Source organism: Balaenoptera musculus, chromosome 12, assembly GCF_009873245.2.
Source record: "Balaenoptera musculus isolate JJ_BM4_2016_0621 chromosome 12, mBalMus1.pri.v3, whole genome shotgun sequence".
NCBI lineage: Eukaryota > Metazoa > Chordata > Mammalia > Artiodactyla > Balaenopteridae > Balaenoptera > Balaenoptera musculus.
The window spans coordinates 84618225-84638066 of record NC_045796.1 but is presented as its reverse complement, the minus strand read 5'-3'; the positions used below and the strand labels follow the sequence as shown (position 1 = coordinate 84638066).

At 40.2% G+C, this 19842-nt stretch overlaps 1 protein-coding gene across 1 annotated transcript in view; it reads left to right on the top strand.

The window, feature by feature from the left end:
• COL19A1 (collagen type XIX alpha 1 chain) overlaps window positions 1-19842 on the top strand; it is a 363922-nt gene that overhangs the window by 303743 nt on the left and 40337 nt on the right. The window contains exons 27-39 of the mRNA XM_036871237.1: window positions 981-1016; window positions 1136-1189; window positions 1290-1343; window positions 2402-2443; window positions 6261-6365; window positions 6447-6500; window positions 6750-6803; window positions 11337-11390; window positions 12786-12839; window positions 15113-15157; window positions 18147-18197; window positions 18283-18327; window positions 18758-18784. Of these exons, the coding sequence (XP_036727132.1) occupies window positions 981-1016; window positions 1136-1189; window positions 1290-1343; window positions 2402-2443; window positions 6261-6365; window positions 6447-6500; window positions 6750-6803; window positions 11337-11390; window positions 12786-12839; window positions 15113-15157; window positions 18147-18197; window positions 18283-18327; window positions 18758-18784 (675 nt within the window). The remainder of the gene's footprint in view (window positions 1-980; window positions 1017-1135; window positions 1190-1289; window positions 1344-2401; window positions 2444-6260; window positions 6366-6446; window positions 6501-6749; window positions 6804-11336; window positions 11391-12785; window positions 12840-15112; window positions 15158-18146; window positions 18198-18282; window positions 18328-18757; window positions 18785-19842) is intronic.

The following is a 19842-nucleotide window of genomic DNA, read 5'->3' as shown; positions in this document are numbered from 1 at the left end:
TGGGACAAGAAAAGTGAAATAGATGGTTATCCTAAAGACATTAATTTGGGGATTGGCCTTGAAATGAAATTATCATGAGAGGTAAAAGAAGATGTAAATAGTGAATGGTTATATTGTGTGTGGTGTTTGATTTTCCAGGGTGAGAATATAAAGACCACTGGAGATGGGAGATTAAACAAAGTAAAAAAGTAGTTCAGGAAATTATTAGGGGAGTGAAGGAGGTTGAAGCGAAAAATAAACCAACAAACCAAAAATAACTTAAGGGCACCGTATAAATAGAAAGGAAGCAAAAAGGTAGCTTTGACAATATGAATATTTATTTAAAAGTAAGAAGGGAAAAGGCAGTGAGCAGGTAGTGAAGTCAGGTGAGCAGGTAGTGAAGTCAGGTGCTGAGACCCCAGCTCTTCACTCACCCAGGTGGTCAGTCAGTTCCTCATCCAGGGGTCCATGGTCATGAGATAGGGATGGATCTGTCATCATTAGGTTCACTGATAATCTCCCAGCCTCATTTTAGTTACCCCAAATTCCAGTTTTCTAACATAGAAAAGAATAACTGAAGTTTTATTTCCAGTTGCCGTCACTGAACACTGGTTCTGTCAATTTCTTCAGAGAAATGACTCCCAGTACAAAGCAGGAAGGAAAGGAAGCCCCAAGCCAGTTACCCAGTGGCCAGCCAGCGTCTAGCAGACAGAGCTTGGGCGTGTTGTTTGTGCGCCCGTGAGTGGGCAGGGACCGATGGCGGGCTCGGGGGTGGCCCAGGCGTCTGAACGCAGTTACGGTGGCGCTTCCAGCACTGCGTCTGGTCAGGCGTTCACCTGCCACCCAGAACTCTTGGCCAGCTTTGCAGAGAGTTTTCAGTGTGCAGGGTGGCAAGCCCTGTTGCCCGCTATGTAAATTACAGTACTTGGCCCTTTATCCCACTTGGGTAATCTATGGACATTCCCAGCAGAATTCTGATCACTGAATCTCCTTCTATGCAGGGCTCCCAAGGCCCAGCTGGAGAGCCAGGGATTCAGGTAAGCTACTTAACCAAGTTATCTGGCACAGCAAATCCATCTTGCTGACTGGGGCGGGGGGAATGGGGGCAATTACTAAAAGACTATCCTTATAAGTAACTATTTTCCCCCTTTTCCAGGGTCCTCGAGGTCTCCCTGGATTGCCAGGAGCTCCAGGGACCCCAGGGAATGATGTAAGGACAGTTTTTACCTACTTCCCCTCTCCCCCGCACCTGTTTTAATCTGAACCTGTGCCGAGGTGCAAAGATTTGAACATGCTGCTTCTGTTTTCAGGGAGCTCCTGGGAGGGATGGAAAGCCAGGTCTGCCAGGCCCCCCAGGTGACCCGGTATGTTGACAGACCGTGCCTGATTTATGTATCCTTAATGCACCCAGAAGCCAAACAGCCTACCAAGCAAGTTTTGCTGTCCAAACTAATTAGAATGCTCAGTGGCTGCTTAGTGATTTTGTTTATCCCCATTTTTTTGTAGAGGGGGAAAAAAATTCAAGCTACATCAGCATTTTTGTGTGTGTGATGAATACTTATTTCCTGAGGGTATAATTCAGTTGTATAATTTTTGCCCCAAGCTGAACCTTGGTGTATAATGTCTCAATCCCATGGAAAATTGAGTTAAAATACATAGCCACAGATTCTATTCTTTCTAATGCTGGTGACTAAATGAATTTCATTTTTCTAAATGAAAGCTTGCAGGTACGTTTCCCACAGTATGGTACATATCTATTGATTCTGTGGCTTTAAGAATGCTGAAATGGTTAAATTACAAAACTGGCTTGAGTAGCCTTTTCAGAACAGGTTTAGGCACTAAATGGGTGTTCCAAAGTTTTATTTTAGGTTAAACCTTGCTTTGAGTGACAGTGAAATCCCTTTAAATAGCCTCCAAATCAGCAGTTATAACTTAAGAAGCCATATGGTATATGACATTGTATTAAGAATTTTGTATAATAAAACCCAAATCTGGCCTCTCGGTTCTGAGTCTCACAAATCCTCCTACACCGTTTGAGCCTCATCTGCCATTATAAGTTACATGCAGAGGCGTATCTTGGCCTTTTAACTCCCTCGCTGAGTGAATCATGTGTGTATGTGTATTGACTGGGAACCTTTAAAGCATTACTGGGGTTTACGGTGTCTCTCTGAAAGGACGCTTTAAGACAGAGGCCAAAGCACTGCCCGAGTCCTGTGTCTGTTTCTGGATAGGAAACATCATGTTGGCCAACCATCCTGATGGTGAGACTCTTCTAAGCCCCACCATTTGTCACCATGGTGACAAATCTCAGCTGGCCTGGTGTTTTGAGGGAAAATATCTACATTTATTATGTTTGTATTGTATTGTGTGCCTGTATATGTATAAATACACGTATTTTGGGTTTTTTTCTCCTTATCCACAGATTGCACTTCCTCTCTTGGGAGACATTGGAGCCTTGTTCAAGGTACTCTGGCTATGTAAGAAATTATGTGTTAATTTCCAGGAAAAATCAGAAAGGAAATCTTTACCAGAATTTGAGTTAATTGCTTAGCCTGAATTGAAATTCAATTTCTTAATGGCAGAACATCTTTCAGATAGAAAAAGGAACACGTGTCTGTATATGTCTAGTGCCACTTATACTCATTCCCCACTCTCTTCTTTACCAGCCTCTCATTTTGGGTGTGGAGGGACAGGAGGAGCAGGGGAGGAGGGTGGTAGTTCCGGGATGAGCTGCGGGAGAGGAAGGGTGTCATTAACACCCGTGCGTAGACGTTCTCTCTCTGGAGCGATAGCCTTCTCTTAATGGTGTTTACCCACCCAGGCTCATCACTGTGAAACCCAGTCCTTCTCACGGTATCCGCCCTGGCCAGTCCAGGGTGGAAAGCAATACTGCTCAATAAACAGCTAGCTTGCAAGGCTGAGTTTTTATGTCGTGGGATTTTACAAAGTGAGTTACAAAATTCCATAGCTGACAATGGCCCTAACACCTGTGACTCTGTTAAATAAAAGTGATCTCTACCTATGATCCACCTCACAGGGAATTCATCTTGCTACCATTTTTTTTCTCTAATACTTTCCTCTATTTTATTTGTAAAAACAGATGGGGGGAGGTTGATCATGGGACACCTGGAAGTTGTGTATTTGCATGTTTCTTTGTGGAATGCTGAGACTGAACCCAAATGAAAGTCTGTCCCTTTATATTCCACTCACACCTCATGTGTCGTATCTGTCAGTGTATGAATGGATAGTATATTTGTACACACACACACACGAGCTATGTGTGTGTATATATGTGATCTATTTTATATTCCCAGAATTTAGCCCAATGGTTCCTGCAACGACTTACTCAATAGTAGGCAGGCAGGAATATTTGTTGAATTGAATTCACAAGGCTAGAATTCTAGTAAATATATTTGTCAGGTGATAAAGGTTTTGAGAATAGTATATGAATATAAATGTAAATGTAGATATAAATATAAATATATAGAGGGGGGGTTTTAAGACTTTCAAAAGCCAACATTTTCTCATAAGTCAGAAAATAGTATTTATGGGGGCTTCAGGAGGATCTTATATTTATTGAGTTATGATTACATGCCAGGCAACACACTGCTTTACTTATATCATCTCACTTAATCTGCACAAGAATCCTATGAGTTCAGGCTGCGGAGTTTCCCATTCTGTACACGAGAGACCTAAATTCTGAGGAGTTAATTTAAGTACCTTGCTCAGAGTCACACAGCCAGTAAGTGCGACATTAACACAGGAGTACAGGTCCTCAGACAGTCAGTCTCATGTTCTTTACGAGGGCAGTGATGTTGGAAATGGCAGGACTGTAGGAGTTATATCATTCTGGAACATTTAGGGTTCTTTAAGGATCAAAAAAATTTATTGACTATCCTGATAGGATGTGGGGCAGCTCCCACTACAGACAAAATGACTGTAAACAGGCTCTGACAGGGGAAAGAACCAGGGCTCCGATGGCCTCAGACATGGTAGTCAACAGTTTCACCAGGGCAGCATTCCCTTAATAAATGCCCTTGCCGGGGTCCAGACCCAGCCCCACCTCATGGACGTTCTGAGTCTCAGGGGAGCCAGTTGGCAAGAGGTGGGCAGGACCCTTGACTGACAGTCCCAGCAAGCTGTATTCAATAGAAGAGAAGCATGTAGTTCCCCAAAGCATATGGGAATTTTAATCCTAATCCTGTCACCCAATACATTAACTGTCCCACTCTGTTTTAAAGTCTTTAGCGGACTTGATCGTCCTGCTTTCTGTTTTCAAAACCTGTGTTTGAATAAAGTGTTGAAAAGAACTGACGTATTTCCCAGCCTGAATGATGTATACCTTCAAAGACCTTCCTCCAGGTTAATCTGTGTATCAGTCCTTCTTTGAACGAGATTGTGCGTTAACTAATAACTGATGCGTCTTTATCCTCTCCGTGAGAAAAATCTTAAAAGATATTTTTTCAAGAACCTTAATGAAATCCACTTTTCCTTCATTTACCATTCTAGTAACCCTAACCTAAAGAAGATGAGGTCAGTTTGAAATGACTCTAGAAAATCCTATTGACTTGTAATTATTTCCATTTTTTATGTTTTATTAAAACAATCATGAAACTACCACAACATTGTAAATCAACTATACTTCAATAAAAATCAATTGAATAATCCACCCTAAAATGTTACTTATATACGAAGTAGAAATAGACCCACAGACATGGAAAACAAACTTATGGTTACCAAAGGGGAAACGGGGGAAGGGATAAATTAGGAGTTTGGGATTAACATATGAACAGTACTGTATGCAATAGATAACCAGCAAAGACCTACTGTAGCACAGGGAACTATGCTCAATGTTTTGCAATTACCTATAAGGGAAAAGAATCTGGAAAAAAGATATATATGTATGTATAACTGAATCACTTTGCCATTTACCTAAAATTAACACAACATTCTGAATCAACTATACTTCAATAAAAAAAACAATCAATTGAATAATCCATTCTAAAATGTTACTATATATTGATATGCCATGTTATAATGTCTACAGATACAGTAGACATTCTTTATACTTTTTGAAATATAGAAAGCTTTTTGGTTCTCTGAAGTCCTCAAGCGTCTCTCCTCAAGCGTCTCTACCTTCACAGCTTTTCAGATTTAGTAGGGGTGGTTCTACAATTATGTATGTGTTTCTTAACTCCTGTACCAGCACATTAGCTCAGTGGAATGATCCTAGTGGTAAAATTAGTTTGGGAAACTTTGCACATTCCAACTCCTTCTCATGTATTCCAGCTCTAAGAAGGACAACCATAAAGAGAACTGTTCTGACCCAGCATTTTTTAGGCAAATTGCCTCAGAACCTTTTCAATATCATACAAAATTAGTCTTCCATGTAGCATATGTTTGGAAATCAAACTTGTGCTGATATACACTGGGTCAAAAACATTGAACTTCATGGGCTTTCTTGCCAGCTTCCCATCAACGGCAAGCTTCCATTCCCTCTTCATGTTTAAGGATTCTTCCCTTTGGTTAAAAGGATGGAAGAATTGAGGCTTAGGTTGTCCTACCTTTGGTCAGTTGTTAAATTTAAGCTGTCTCCCCCACTCAGTAGTCCCTATTTTATGCCTTTCCTGATCATATTTTTATAACAGTTTATTTAAAAATAAGCCTCTGTAGGCTTTATGTGATAGGAAGTTTATCTTGTGAGCTCAGATACCTAAATTGAAGCCTTTGCAGATCAGCTAAAGATTACAGAGAAGGCGATGGAAAGGTGATTCCACTTATATTTCCTATCTGCACTTGGATTTGACTTAGAAGTCAAGTCCCAGTCACTCAAATAATTGTTTCCCACATGAGTATTTCCCCTAACAAATAAAAGGTTAGTAAGCTGTGTTTAGGGTTCTCCAACTGATTGGGCTCTCAAAAGGGGAAATCCTTTCTTCACAGCTTTCTTTCTTTCTTCCTTTCTTTCTTTCTTTCTTATGATTTATGCTATTGGTTTTATGAGCTCTGTAATTTTGCTGGTTATTCCAAACTTTATTGCCACCTCCCTTTTTAAACATGCTGCTAAGCAATTGAAACTCTGTGTTCTTGACTTATGAGTTTATCTTTTAAAATAGTTTTTGCCTCCCCAAAAGTAGTCTTTCAAATTGAATAAATTAAGTTTCTGAAAGTAGAGTGACATAGCAATGGCTATCACTCAACTCTCACAAAAGTTCAAATAGAAGTTCAAATCCAATCAATGAATAATGAATCTCCAGTGACCTTATCTCTATCTTCATTAGAACTTCTGTGGCAACTGCCAAGCCAGTGTCCCTGGGCTGAAAAGCAACAAAGGAGAAGAAGCAGGCACTGGTGAGCCTGGACAGTTTGATTCTGTAGCCCGGAAGGTAAGAAGGGGGCTAAGTGTTGGTGGACCCTGGACGTGACACATGGTGCCTCCTCTCAGCTGTGACTGCTCTGTCCTCTAGGGCGATGTAGGGCCACGGGGTCCTCCAGGAGTCCCAGGCAGAGAGGGACCAAAGGTAAGGAAGTCTCTCCTCTGTGCAACCTTTAATTCAGGGTAAAAAAAAAGAAATACATTTTAAAATACAGTCCTTTTTCTAAAAATATTTTGGAAAAGTGGTGTAAAAGCCATTTGCAGATGTCATTTATTTTTTTCCCCCGATTCTGTCCAAATGACATGCCCCAAGTGTCCTGAGAAGAGATATGTTCATTTTCCCAAAAGATGACAAAATGACTGAGTGTACTAACTAAACGTATTGTGTCTCTAGGGGAGCAAAGGAGAACGAGGCTACGCCGGGATACCTGGGGAGAAAGGCAATGAGGTAAAAGGCTCTTCTCTGATCACGCAGCCCTACTGTTGATTCTTTCCATGTGACACAACAAAAGGACATCAATTTTCCTATATCTCCTGTTTGATGCTAAACAAATAGAAACGAAGACAGGTTTTTTCCAAACGTTAACACATTTTAAATAATACGTGGATGCTTATCCCCAGGGATCCAGTTTTTGAGACAAGGGAATTCAAACACAAAGTTAACATATCAGTTACTACGTTTCTGTTTTCTCATAGCAGGTAACAAGTCCAGCTCTCTCAAGACAAAAGCAAGGAGAAAGAGGAAAAGGAGATTTACTGAAAAGAGTCCCAAAGTAGCTCATAGAATTGAAGGAATAGTCAGCAGCCAGCCTAGGGATAGGGCAGCTCCAGAGCTCAGCAGAACTTCCCTGGGCCGCCGCTGTAACGTGACTCAGTTTCAATGACCTTGGTTTGTTTGTATCTCTGCTCAACTTTCAAACTCTTGGGAGGAAGAAAAAAAAAAACTCTCAAACGGGTCTGCTTGGACTGGTTTAAATCAGCTGCCCACCCTCCCACTAAGGTTCAAAGTCAAATGTGCTCTTGAGACGGTGGCATAATTTTCTGACTCTCAGCCGCACTGATGCTCAGGATAGCATTCTTTCCTGCATGATTTACACTAACGCTTAGGAAAAGTAATTAGGATGATGAATTCTTGTTAAACAGTTTTGATACTAATAATCCTTAATGAAAGTAAGTAAGCCATCTGGCATATATTAACCTTGATGTTAGTGCAGAAAATCAAAAGGATGTAAAGTAGATCTGTTTTTTGAGTTGGAGTTATATATTTCACATTATAAATTATCATCGTGTTATTGTTTTTAATTAACATGGATTCTATTCAAGAAAACTGTGAGGACTGGCTTGGTTTTTTTCCAAGTTAAAAATTGAAGAGCAAAGAAATACAACATTTATTTTCATCTGTAAATAAAACAGTAAAGGCATCTTATTTTCTAAATCAGGAAGAGTTATTGAGCTTTTGCATCTTCATGCGCCACAGAAGGTTGCACTAAAGTACAAGCACGGTGTCTGATTTTAATAGTCTAACAGCTCTTAACTGCCTAGACTCAAGAAGTAGGCTTTAAAGGCAATTGAGAATGTAATAACAAAAAGATCAGGAAATAATTGGAATTCAGGTTTTTTCATAAGTGACTCAAAATTAAATTTATTAGAAGTTAACTTTTATTGATTCTTCAGAATCCTTAGCACTCCTGGTGAACTGAAATCCCTCCTTAACTCCTTCACTATTTTAGTGTGCTTTTCCCTAAGTACACCTTGTTGACTCTTTAACACAGCGTACACAGACTTTGCACAAGACACTTAGATAGACAATTCCAGCTGGTTCAGAAGGAGATTCTTCACTGTTTCTTCACATCACATGAATAGTATGAATAAACCTGAAGTAGCATACTAGCTCAGTTGGGCCTTTGGGGGGTAACGGGGCAATGCCGCTTGTCCTTCTCAGGCAGGTGGGAAATATTGAATATTATCTTGTCTTCTACTTGGACTCAGATACTCCCTGAAATTTTAATTTGTTGATTTGTTTAAGTGAATGAAACTTTGCCCAAGAACATAGGTATTTCCAGCTGGCCAATAAACTATACTATTTTAATATGCATATAATATCTAATCATACAAAATCTAAGATGTCTGTTCTACCCTTAGTGGAAAAGATGCAGAAGGACACCCTGTCTCTTTGAGGAATTCCCAATTATTATTTAATAATTATCCAATGGTCGATTTAATCCATTTGGGAACTTAAAGAGAGGAGTTGCCTTTCGGTTTATTGCTCTTACAAAAGTGACATTATCCTCAACGGTTTTTGCAGATGTTATTTCACAACGCAAGGTAGCAAATTAGCAGATGCTGATAGAACACAGACTTACCTCTCATAGTCAGAGGGAATTCTTGCTTGGAATACAGGTCTTTCTACAATATTTTAGAATAATAATTGATAAACAGGACATGAAAAATATTGTCAGCCATAAGTTGTAACAATGGAAAAATAAATATACTTGGTAGCAACTGAGATAGGACTTGCAAAATCAAAATATCAGAATAGGGAAAGAACTTAGCTCTAATGATCCTTGACTATGCAGTAAATTTTAATTTGTATTTTAGTTTGGTACAATATGCTAAATTGACTGTTCTACTCTTTAATATGTATTTGTCTTCTTTAATGACCTTCTTGTCTTGTAAAATTACCTGCTTGCCGTTTATACATTCATAGTAACTTTTACCCTTACTACAGAATTTCAGCTTGTTCAGAGAAAGATGGCTGAGAATGTTTTTTTTTTTTTATTTATGGACTGAGGTTTACTTTAAAGTTTAATGTGGTCATCAAAGGTTAATGAGTCCCAAGCTTATAAACTGGACTACCTAAAGACTCACTCAGCATCTCTAGGCTGATTCAGTGTTGAGACTAAAAGTAGCAAAAAAAAAAAAAAAAAAAAGAAGACATATGAACACACATATCTTATACACGTACATACAGAGAGAGTTTTATGGAAATGTGGGTGTTTTGAGATAAAGCAATTTGTGGCATAGCATTTATAATCTCCAGACATTTAGAGATCCATTCCCAAAGGAAATTTGTTTCCTTTCCACTTATAACCCCATAAACAAGTTAATGGTGGGGGAATAAAAAGAGTCAATACAACATGCCAATGTGTACTGCCCACAACTGCACATGGGCACATGCATGCACGCACACACACACTGAGCATTGCCAGTGAGGATGATACCATCTTGAAGAAAGTATATGTCCACATTAACACAAGATACATAAGATTTTACCCAAGACTCTTGTTACGTGAGGAATTTCGGCACATTCAAGGAGAGCCTTTCCAGCATTTCTTCACCTCCCATCACATGGAAAAACCTGAAGGAATATATGATCCCATTAGGCATTAGATGGACAGACCTGGCAGAGCTTGGTCCTTAATCCCATTGATGCAAAGAACCTTGATTCTGTAGAACTTTGATCCTCTAGAGCTCCCATAGATAACTATGTAGCAATTTTACCATGGTCACTTCACCTGATATTTATAATATGTATAAAATGCGTATTTCATCACAGTAAAGGGTAAAGGAATTTATTACAACGATGAATGCTTTGGCACTATAAAAGGATTACTCAGTAAAGAAATTTCAATCCTGAAAAAGTGGAACCGTTCAAAATAGAACTTGACACGTCATATGGTTATCTGAAATAATAAATGGGTTCCCATTTATTATTATGGGCATATTTTTCCCATTGTAGAAGTCATCTGAGTTCCTTATAGAAAATTTGAGAAATACACAAAAGCACTAAAAAGACAAAAGTTATTCCTATTTGTACTTCTCCCACTGTTGGTAAAAGTCATATTATTGTCCACAACCCCTCATCCACAATTCCAAAGTTCAAATGCCTCTGAAAACCCAGGAAATTTTTCCCAGGTTTGCAGCAAATTTATTTGTCAGCAAAATCTGACCTGAAGTCATATGGAGCTAGTCTATTTATCCCACTTGGTGAGACTATCATGTGTTTTGCTATAGAAATATTTGTGTGTTTATTAGCAGGTGCTGCCTCAGGTGACATGGGAGTGTTATGTAGTATCCAATATGAGACTGTGTTCCCTTTGAAACAAATCTGAAACTTCAGAACCCTGAAACACACCTGGCACTAAAGTTTCCAGATAAGGCATTATGAGCCTCTATCAGTCTCATATTTTATGAAGTGCATTTTCTAATTTTTTAATAATTTGGACCCTACTCTATGTAACATTTTGTAACGTTTCCTTTTCTTTGTTATTCAATAGCTTTTGAAACATGATTTTAACAGTTGCAAAACATATTATGGATTTTATGTAACTTATTTAGCTAATATTCTGTTGCTGACTTACTTGGTAAAGGAACAAATTAATTACACGAGTTATCAGTTAACCTTACCAATTCTTCCTTGAATATATAAATGTATCCAGTATAATTAGCATGACGCTACAAATCTTAGGCGGGGCCTGAGAGTCTATCCCTTTACTTTTACGCTTAAGCCATTAAAGGGTTCTAAATTTCACTTCGCCGATGAGCGGTATTTCTTATAATGAACTGGCCGACTGAACTAAATACTGTATCATAAAACAGAGTCCGTTGTTCCCACCAGCTGAAAGAAGCATTAGTGTAACCGTGTATTTCTTCGATGGCATTCTGCTCATCTGAAATTTGTATTTTCATGCTTTAGCAGTGCCGGCTTCTCAAAGATGCTATTGTCGATGGAGGGGCTCTGTGAGATCAGAAGTGTTCTATGAATCACCAACACGTTAAATTATGTTTGTAACAAATTCCATGTCGTGGCATTTTAGCCCGCCATCCTTACTCTTAGAAAACGGGTGTTTGCAGATGACAAATGTGTTTCTTGATTAGCCAACAAAGATGGGTAGTTTTCAATCGTCAAAATATTCGATGAACTAAAATGCTTTGTTTCCAATGATATAACAGATTTTATGGTAGGAACTATCTCTTTTAGGGTCTTCAAGGCATTCCGGGCCTTCCAGGTGCTCCTGGCCCGACTGGACCCCCTGTAAGTATTTGCTAAAATGGTTTCACTCACACTTCATATCTGCTGGTATGATGCAAAGTGAACTAACAGTCTTTATTGCTTTTTGTTCTCTGTTCCTCTGTGTGGATTATGCAGTTATTGCTGGGGAAAGTAGCATCCAACATCTCAGATTTTTGTTAGTATTCCTTAAGGCTGCTCGGGGTTGTGGAGACTTGTCATGAAAATTCTACCAGACCAGAAAGCAGTCTGTGATGAAGCAAGTCTATTTGAATAGACGTTGGATGTAGAGGAGCGTTATCTTTTTTAGCTATAATTTTTCTGGCATTAACCTTAGGGAGAGATATTCAGATGGTTACACCCTTACATTTTTAAGCGCCATAAACTAAGAATTTATTCTCTAGACAGAAAAAAAAAACGGGTCAAGGATTATCAGGTTCAATTTACTTTTATTCCTGTTTCTGACTTAAAATATGCTCTACTTTAGTCAGCACTTTTTTCCTCTGTCTCTCTCAAACACAGCATCAGGGCCTTTTTGTCTTCAGTTACCCTGTTTGCTTAAAACAATCTTTTTTCTTTCCCACCTGCTAAACCCAGCCGCTCATTAAAGCAGAACTCAAATCTAGGGTTGCCAGTTAAAATACAGGACATGAGGCTCAATTTGAATTTCATGTAAATAAATACTTTCATAGCATGTTTGTCCCAAATATTGTATTTTTATTTGCTAAATCTAGCAACCCTACTCAAGCCTCAATTTTTCCAACTCTTTCCTTCTTAGAGTGCATAGGCAAATGGTATGTAGGAATGTAATCGTGTTCTTTCATGTTTTGAATCATGGGTTTGCCATAATGAAAATTTTACCCTTTATGCTTTCACCACAGTTATATAGAACAAACCTGGCTCTAAATTGTACACTAAAATTAAAAGTTAAGAGAAAGAGTTGTGAAAGGAGCCATGGAAATGATAGCTAACTCTATTCTCAAAGAAGATCTTAAACTAAATTTTATTTTCCATTGGTAAAATGCAGATCGCATAACTCACCTTGTTAATTCTGCTCTGTGAAGTATTTAAAATGTTGATCACTACCAAAATTATAGCTCATTTAGGAAGGCATAATGCTATGTAAATTGCCATTTAAACAGCAAGGCTAAATTCTTAAATGTGTTAAAAGGTTCCAGTTAAGGTCATTAAATGTGGTTGGCCAAGGTGAAAAAGCGACCACAAATACAAATTTTATCCTTCCAAGGGCTTATCAGCAGGATACAGCTGCTGTATCAGCCTGAAGAAATATAAGCTTATAAGACTGATTTAATTAGGATCAAATGACCTTCAAAATGTATCAATTTGAGCAACCAACTTCCAATACCCTTGGCCATTTAGTTGTTGTTTCTGTAACAAACTTAGTTTTGTGTTTTACAGGGCTTGTTGGGAAGAACGGGACATCCTGGTCCCTCGGGAACAAAGGGTGACAAGGTACAGAGGGAAAGCCTCACTTACTGTCCAAATTGGGGCTTGGGGTAGGGGCAAGTTGAGCCTACTTACAGAGAAATCCATAAAATCAAGCAAAGCCTCAAAGTATTATAGGAGTGGTGTCAGGGAAGTGGGCTTGGAAAGACATGGGTCCCCAAATTGGTCTGAAGACAAGAGATATGTTCCCAGGGAAGAGGATGAATAGCACATGGGTGCCACACAGCAAACGTCCAAGCTGAACTCAGGGTCCTGGGCATCCACCGTGGGGAAGGATGGGTGAGGGTCACCTCCTGATGAGGCGCAGGAAGGTAGTTTGTATCTGGAAGTCCAGCCGCAGGTGCCAAGGCTCCCGACAGCAGTCTAGCTCTCAGAACCAGGATTCCAGTAAATGACGTGCTTGCTGAGAAAATCTGCAAGTTCTGTCCTTAGAGGGTCGTAGGGGAGATCCGCGAAAGAACCAGCACAGCTTGCTTCCTGGGGAGTCCGGTTGACAGGACAGATGGGTTGCTGTGGTCAGCAGGGAGAACCAGCAAAAGAGGAGTCCCAGCAGGAAGATCACACAGTTACCCAATTTAGGATCTAAAGTGTCACCCACAGTGTGATAGAGCCAGCACATGAGTCACACGGACTAACTCTTTGGATGAGAGAAATTTAAGAATCTGGAGTCCATGTGAGCCACTCAAGTGGCTTCTACCCCAAAATGACCACAATGGGGCATAATGGCATTGAGGAGCAAAGGAATCCCCCCAGACTGAAAGGCAACAACGTGCTTATTCTGGACAGTCTCAGCACAGTTTTTCTGTTAGCATCCCGGGGAGCTTGCCCAACTCCACCAGCCTTTTTGATCTGTTCTCGATGGAAATTATTCAGTCAGAGATTTGCCTTTTGAAGTTAATGGGAATTCCACACTGAGATGAGCTTTGGGGCACAATCAAGAATGAAAATATGACTATTAATTGTGCCAGAAAAAAAAAGTCCTTTCAATAGGCGCATATTTTCCTTGTTTGTTGTCCTCTCACGGTTCATGAGAACCCTGACATAATTCTCTGAAGGACACTGCCAGCAGAGCCCCATGTGTCTTAGAGAGAGAGCCACCATCAGAGCAGTTTGGGAAAAGATACAGTATACTCATGGTCACTCCTTCTCAGGCAGATACATTGCAAGAAAAACTTTACAGTTGGTTTGTTTTTTTTTTGTTTTATTTTGTTTGTTTTTTTACAGTTGGTTTTTATTGATAAAGATACAATCAAAAGGTTTCTATGATTCTTTGGTTACTGAAAAAATGGGGAGATTGGAGTGAAATCCTTCATCAAATTTATGAAAATAGACTAAAATCCCTCAAAATTCTTGGGCATTTTAAAGTAGGAATTTTACTCTCTCTGGATTCTTTTTTAATTAACCATTTCTTGCCATCGCCCCTGATATTGAGGGACTCCAAAGATTTTATGAGGCTATTATTCTAAAAAAAAAAAAAAAAAAAAAGCAGTTACAGGAAAAACTGGTTAAAGGCACCAAAAGGAGTATCATACCTCTGTTTATCATGGACCAATAAGCATCCTACGTTTTATCAAAATATAGATGAAATCCCATTTTTCAAGTTTCAACTTGAATGCATTTCTCACACATTTCATTTTCAGTCTGCTTTGCCTGGAAGCAGAATGTCTGAGGCTGTTTACATTGTAAAGACCATTTCCCTTATACAGCGTTGTACCACAGTCACCTCTGCTCAGTGGGACATGCCTGATATTCACTTAGGATGTGAAAGAAGGTGTTCCTCCTGCAGACACACACAGGTTGTGATTTTCTACTTTAGTCAAAGCATGTGGATGCCCTCTGTGGTTCCCAGAAGATGAAGGTGGTGGAGGTGAGGCTAGGAGCGAGGGTCTGACCCAAAGAGCCATGTTCCTGAGCTGCCCCAGCCTTCAGGAAGTGTGCTCTGCACCCCCATGTGGGGGGAGTTCCCCCAGCTGCACTCGAAGTCCAGGACCTGGTCACCTGCTTGCCTGGCTGCATCTAAAAATAAGCTTCATCCCTGGCGCTCACACCGTGAGGATCCGAATGCCTGTGGGAAAAGGCATTTACCTTTTCCTTGGTCTAGTAATGTTAATTCCCCAGGTGAGGGGAAAAGCCCCGCTGAATAAGACTTTGCAAGGGTGAACAAAATGACAAGTCATATTGACTTCAGAATGTGGCTCTCTGAGCAAGCGCGGTCGGGTTCACAAACCTGGAGGAGAAACGTCTAAGCCATTGATGTTGGTCTGTGTACCTCCTTGCAGGGCAGCGAGGGACCCCCTGGGAGACCCGGACCACCTGGACCACCTGTGAGTTGTTTCAGGTTTAAAACATAAATTCATGCATCTATTTAAGACTTGTGTAAACAACAAGGTCCTATTGTATAGCACAGGGAATTAAATTCAATATCCTGTAATAAACCATAATGGAAAAAAAAAAAGGATTTTACTTTTTTTGTTTGTTTTTTTGTTGTTGTTTTTTTAAATAGACTTTATTTTTTTGGATGATTTTTTATGTTTGCAGGAAAATTTCACAGAAAATACAAAGAGTTCCCATATGGTCCTGCCACACACACGCAGTTTCCCTCATCATTAATATCTTACATTAGTGTGGAATTGTACTCTTATTAAAAGTATAAACTTTATGGTATGTGAATTCTATCTCAGCTTAAAAACCAAAAATATATGTATAAAGATCCTTCTAACGCTGATATAATGATTTTTCAGTGGCATGTATAACAAAATTATTATTATGATGTATATGTTGAGAAATATTATTTGTCACATTAACTATCCAGGTAATATAATTTCTTTCTTAGAGTAGAATTTTTTACAGTTGAGAAACTGATATTGATACATTATTATTAACTAAACTGTATAGTTGACCTTGGGGTTTACTTTTTCGGTTGTATGGTCCATTAGTTTTGATAAGTGCATAATCTCATGTATCCACCATTACGGTACCATACAGAACAGTTTCACTCCCCTAAAAACGTCCTGTGCTACACTTGTCCATCGCTCACCTCCCCGTCCCTCAAGCCGCTAGAAACTGTTGGTTTTTTTACTATCTCTATACGTCTGCCTTTTTCAGAATGTCCTATAGTTGAAATCAAAAAAAAGCTTTTATGACTCAGAGGTCAGACTACATTTAGATATTCTCAAGGATAAAAGTCATCTGAGTTTTATGTATACATGCGAATGACAGCCAGGGTGGCTTAGGGGAGCCCTGATTCCCGCATTAGCTCAGCCCTGAGGCACACTGCTCGGATTTGCAGACTGTGGGCCTCCCTGCTGTGGACTCAGTTCGGGTAGGTGTGCACCCCTACTCTCCACTTCCTGCCTGGGGGACCCTGGGAAAGTCATTTAACCTCAGTGAGCCTCATTCACAGAAAAGAGAGGGGCTGTAAAAAGACATCCCTTCCGGCAATGTGAGCTGGTAGAAAAATTGTGTTGTGCTGTGTGTATTCATTACCATCCATGATGCCCGAGATGCAAAAGGAAATGCTATTTATATGGCACCTTAGTGAATGAAACGTACAAGGGCCGCCGCTGCTTTCGCGCTAGGGATTGAGACAGACGTGCATCTGCCTTGTCGGGAGGCCGGGGAGGACAAGGGCGTCTCTCCGGAGCAAGTCTGCCCTCCAGTGGGGTCTCGCTCAAACAGCATCACAGCGTCCGCCCAGCCGAGCGTTCTTTCCCACCTGCCTCAGAGGCAGAGGTGAAGAAGCCAGACTCCCCCGCAAGGGGCGGAATTCAGCCGTGACTTTGTTTTTTTCCGGAGAAAAACAATCAGAAGTTTAACAACGTGTGTGTGCTTCCTACATGCAAGGGAGACATCCAGGAAAACTGAGTAACGCCCTGAAATGGCCCAAGTCCTCACCTTAAGTACCATCCTCACCTAAAAACAAGAGAAAGGAAGGGTGTGGCTGCTATGCAGTTTCACGTCGCAGCTTTCTCCACTGATGAGAGTTTCCTGAGATGCTGAAGACAACAAAGATACATCGCTGGTCGGCGTGCGATCGCACGTGTGCGCACATCAGTGAATACACAGACGCCCTGTTTCCCTAAACATGCTCTTCGGTTTTGTTTTACTTACCTTCTCCCCTGGCAGGGAAGCAGGGCAGGCAGCATCTGAGGCTCAACCACTAAAATACCCTCCCTCCCCAGTGGACAGAACAGCAAAATACAACATGAGCTCCCAAAAGGGACCTCTGTTTTACGATGGACTTAAGAAATCTCCCTTGCCCCCCACCCCGGTTCTCCAAAACTGTTTATTCTTCAAAACAAGTTAAGTGTTGTCTTTTCTGTGAAGCACCCTCCTGTGGCCCTGGAAATCTCAGACAAAAGTATCCTTCCCCCTCCAGGACTAAATACAGTAGACATTCAGCAGTTGTCACATGAACGAGTGCAATACTGAAGGAATACATGAACAGAGCATTTTTCCTTCCTTCACAAGTGTTTGGAAGATGCACACAGATCACGCGCCCTGAGCACCACTGACCACCGTGGTCCAAAAACGGCAATGATGGCTCTTCAGTTTTGCAGCTGAAACGTGGAAATCACAATAAAGGAAAACGCAGGTTATGATTCTATGGGAATTTTTAAAAAGAAGGCTAGAAGATCCTAACTAAAATTTTCATATGCAAATTTTTCCTGAATGCCAAAATGTATGATTTTGAAAGCCTCTCAGATTAGTTCTCTTTAAGTGTTAGTTACTCTGGGGCTTTGCATTCACAGGTCAATTTATTAGGAAGTTCCTGTTCCCTCTTGTTCTAAAGAATATGTTTTTGTAGAAACATCCACACAGGGTTGTGAGTGATGTCATCTCCCCCATTTCCCTTAATTTTCTATTTAGTATGAAGAGGGTGTGGAAAAAATTACCTTTCAGTAGCCAAATTGTTCCCTATTCACATCTTCATCAGCACTCCTGTGTTATGACCTGCAGGTCAGCAGGCTATAAACAGTTAGCATAAGTTGGCAATTCCGAAACTGAATTTTAATGAGCAAATAGTACTTTCCTCTGAATGCATTAGTGTCTCATCTGTCAAGCCGGCACATTCATCCCAGCCCCGCCAAAAGTGTGTGCGTGTGCTCCGGGTGGAGCTCACATGCCTTCCGGTTTTGTCGTCTACATTTGCTTTAGAAAAACCAAAAATGGGAACGTTATAATTTTTACCGATAACATGAAACTCAGTTTCTATAACAGCGTAGGAAAAATATCATTTGGTGAAACAACAAAAGGTAGAGATGCTCACTGTTAACTTCAAAGGATAACTCCATGTGTCATTTCTTTTCTAAGGGTGTACCATTCAATGAAGGAAACGGAATGAGCAGTTTATATAAAATCCAGGTATCTACTTTTCTAATTACGTCAAATCACTTTCCGGTTATGGGTTACTACAAATTCTTCTCACCTTTGTCTTTTTCTTTTGAAGGGAGGTGTGAATGCTCCCAGTTATCCAGGGCCACCTGGCCCCCCTGTGAGTACAGTTGTTTATCACCAAGCGTATTTTAGCTGAGCAGCCTCACACACACACACACAAAGACCTCCTAAGTTCACTGAAAAGTACGTGTTACAAATATAAACAAAATTTTCTGCCGGAGGAAATAAACCAATTCTAATAACATTGGGGAAATGTACACAGTCAAAATAAAGGAAAACAGCATTCTGCGGAGTGGTGTCACTTTTTGGAAATCTGAGAACTAAATCAATGTCCAAGCAATCACCGTCATGGGAGTTCCATCAAGTTATATTTCCTCATCTTATTATGCTTCAAATCCAAACCATAGCAAAACAAAAGTTGCAGAGATTTTTATGTGTATTAAAGCAAATTGGATAAAAATTCTTCATAGTTTGTAATTTTGCTTCGGTCGTTATTTTCAAGATGACTTCTCATATTTTTCTTACAGGGCCCCAAAGGTGATCCTGGCCCGGTGGTATGTATATTCCCATGTTTTGTGTCATTTAGAAAATAAATCTTTATTCGCGTTTGAAAGAAGACCTTCAGGAGAGATGCCTGCCTTCTGAGATGTCCCTTGGTTAAATGGAGGAAGTGGGCACCTCCTCATTTCAGGATGCCTCGGTCCTGATGTGTCCCTGCCCTTGACGCTCTTCCGTCAGTGAGATTTTAAAAATCACCCTGGGCTGGAGGAAGGTGCATATAAAGCTCCTGAGAAATAGGACACTTTCTTCCAACAGGACTATGTTGATGATTGATTCCATGTTAAGTAGATCATGGGAGAAAACTATTTATTGGAAAGAAATTCCTTAATAGGTCTGTCGTCTCCCCCACCGACAACTACAACAAGACAGGGACGGTTTATTTGCTTTGACTGTCTTGGGCGGTTGTTCTGGAGGCGATGTGGTGCGCTGTCAGAACTCTGCTTATTAGGAGCGATGTTTCAGGAGGTTCGCCCTCAGCCTGGGAAGAGATCCTGTGCTCCAGCCTCTTCCGAAGGATGAGGATTGTTAAGCATCCTTCTCAGCCATGGAGCGGCACTGTAAAAGTTCTGCCAGATGCAATTCCATTCCCTTTATTCCTTGGCAGATTTTCCTGTCATGTCCTTTTCAGGCATGTGTCCTGTCCTTCCTATTTCATTTCTGTGTCCTTTAACCTTTGGGTATATACTTGAAACTCAGATGTAGCTGAAAATGAAATAAACTTTCAAACCACCTTCCATTGCCGTGGGAAGAAATTGCAGACCCTTTCATTACAGTGGAGTTTGGTAAAACTAGATGAATAAATTTTAAACAAGCGAAAGAAGAGCCATAAGAAGCAATCTTTTTACATCTAAATAGATGTTCAAAGAAGATGCATGAAAGAGCTTATTTTTTGTTATTGGGCAATATATATTAAAAGCCAATTTGTTTTCCCCTATGAAATGCCCAGTTTGTAGCATTTTCCGAACCCCAAATATGTCATTTAGAAGTTTCTGTTGTTTCATTACTCATGCTGTGCTTCCTTTATCTGTAACGTTTTTTAATGCTTTCACCT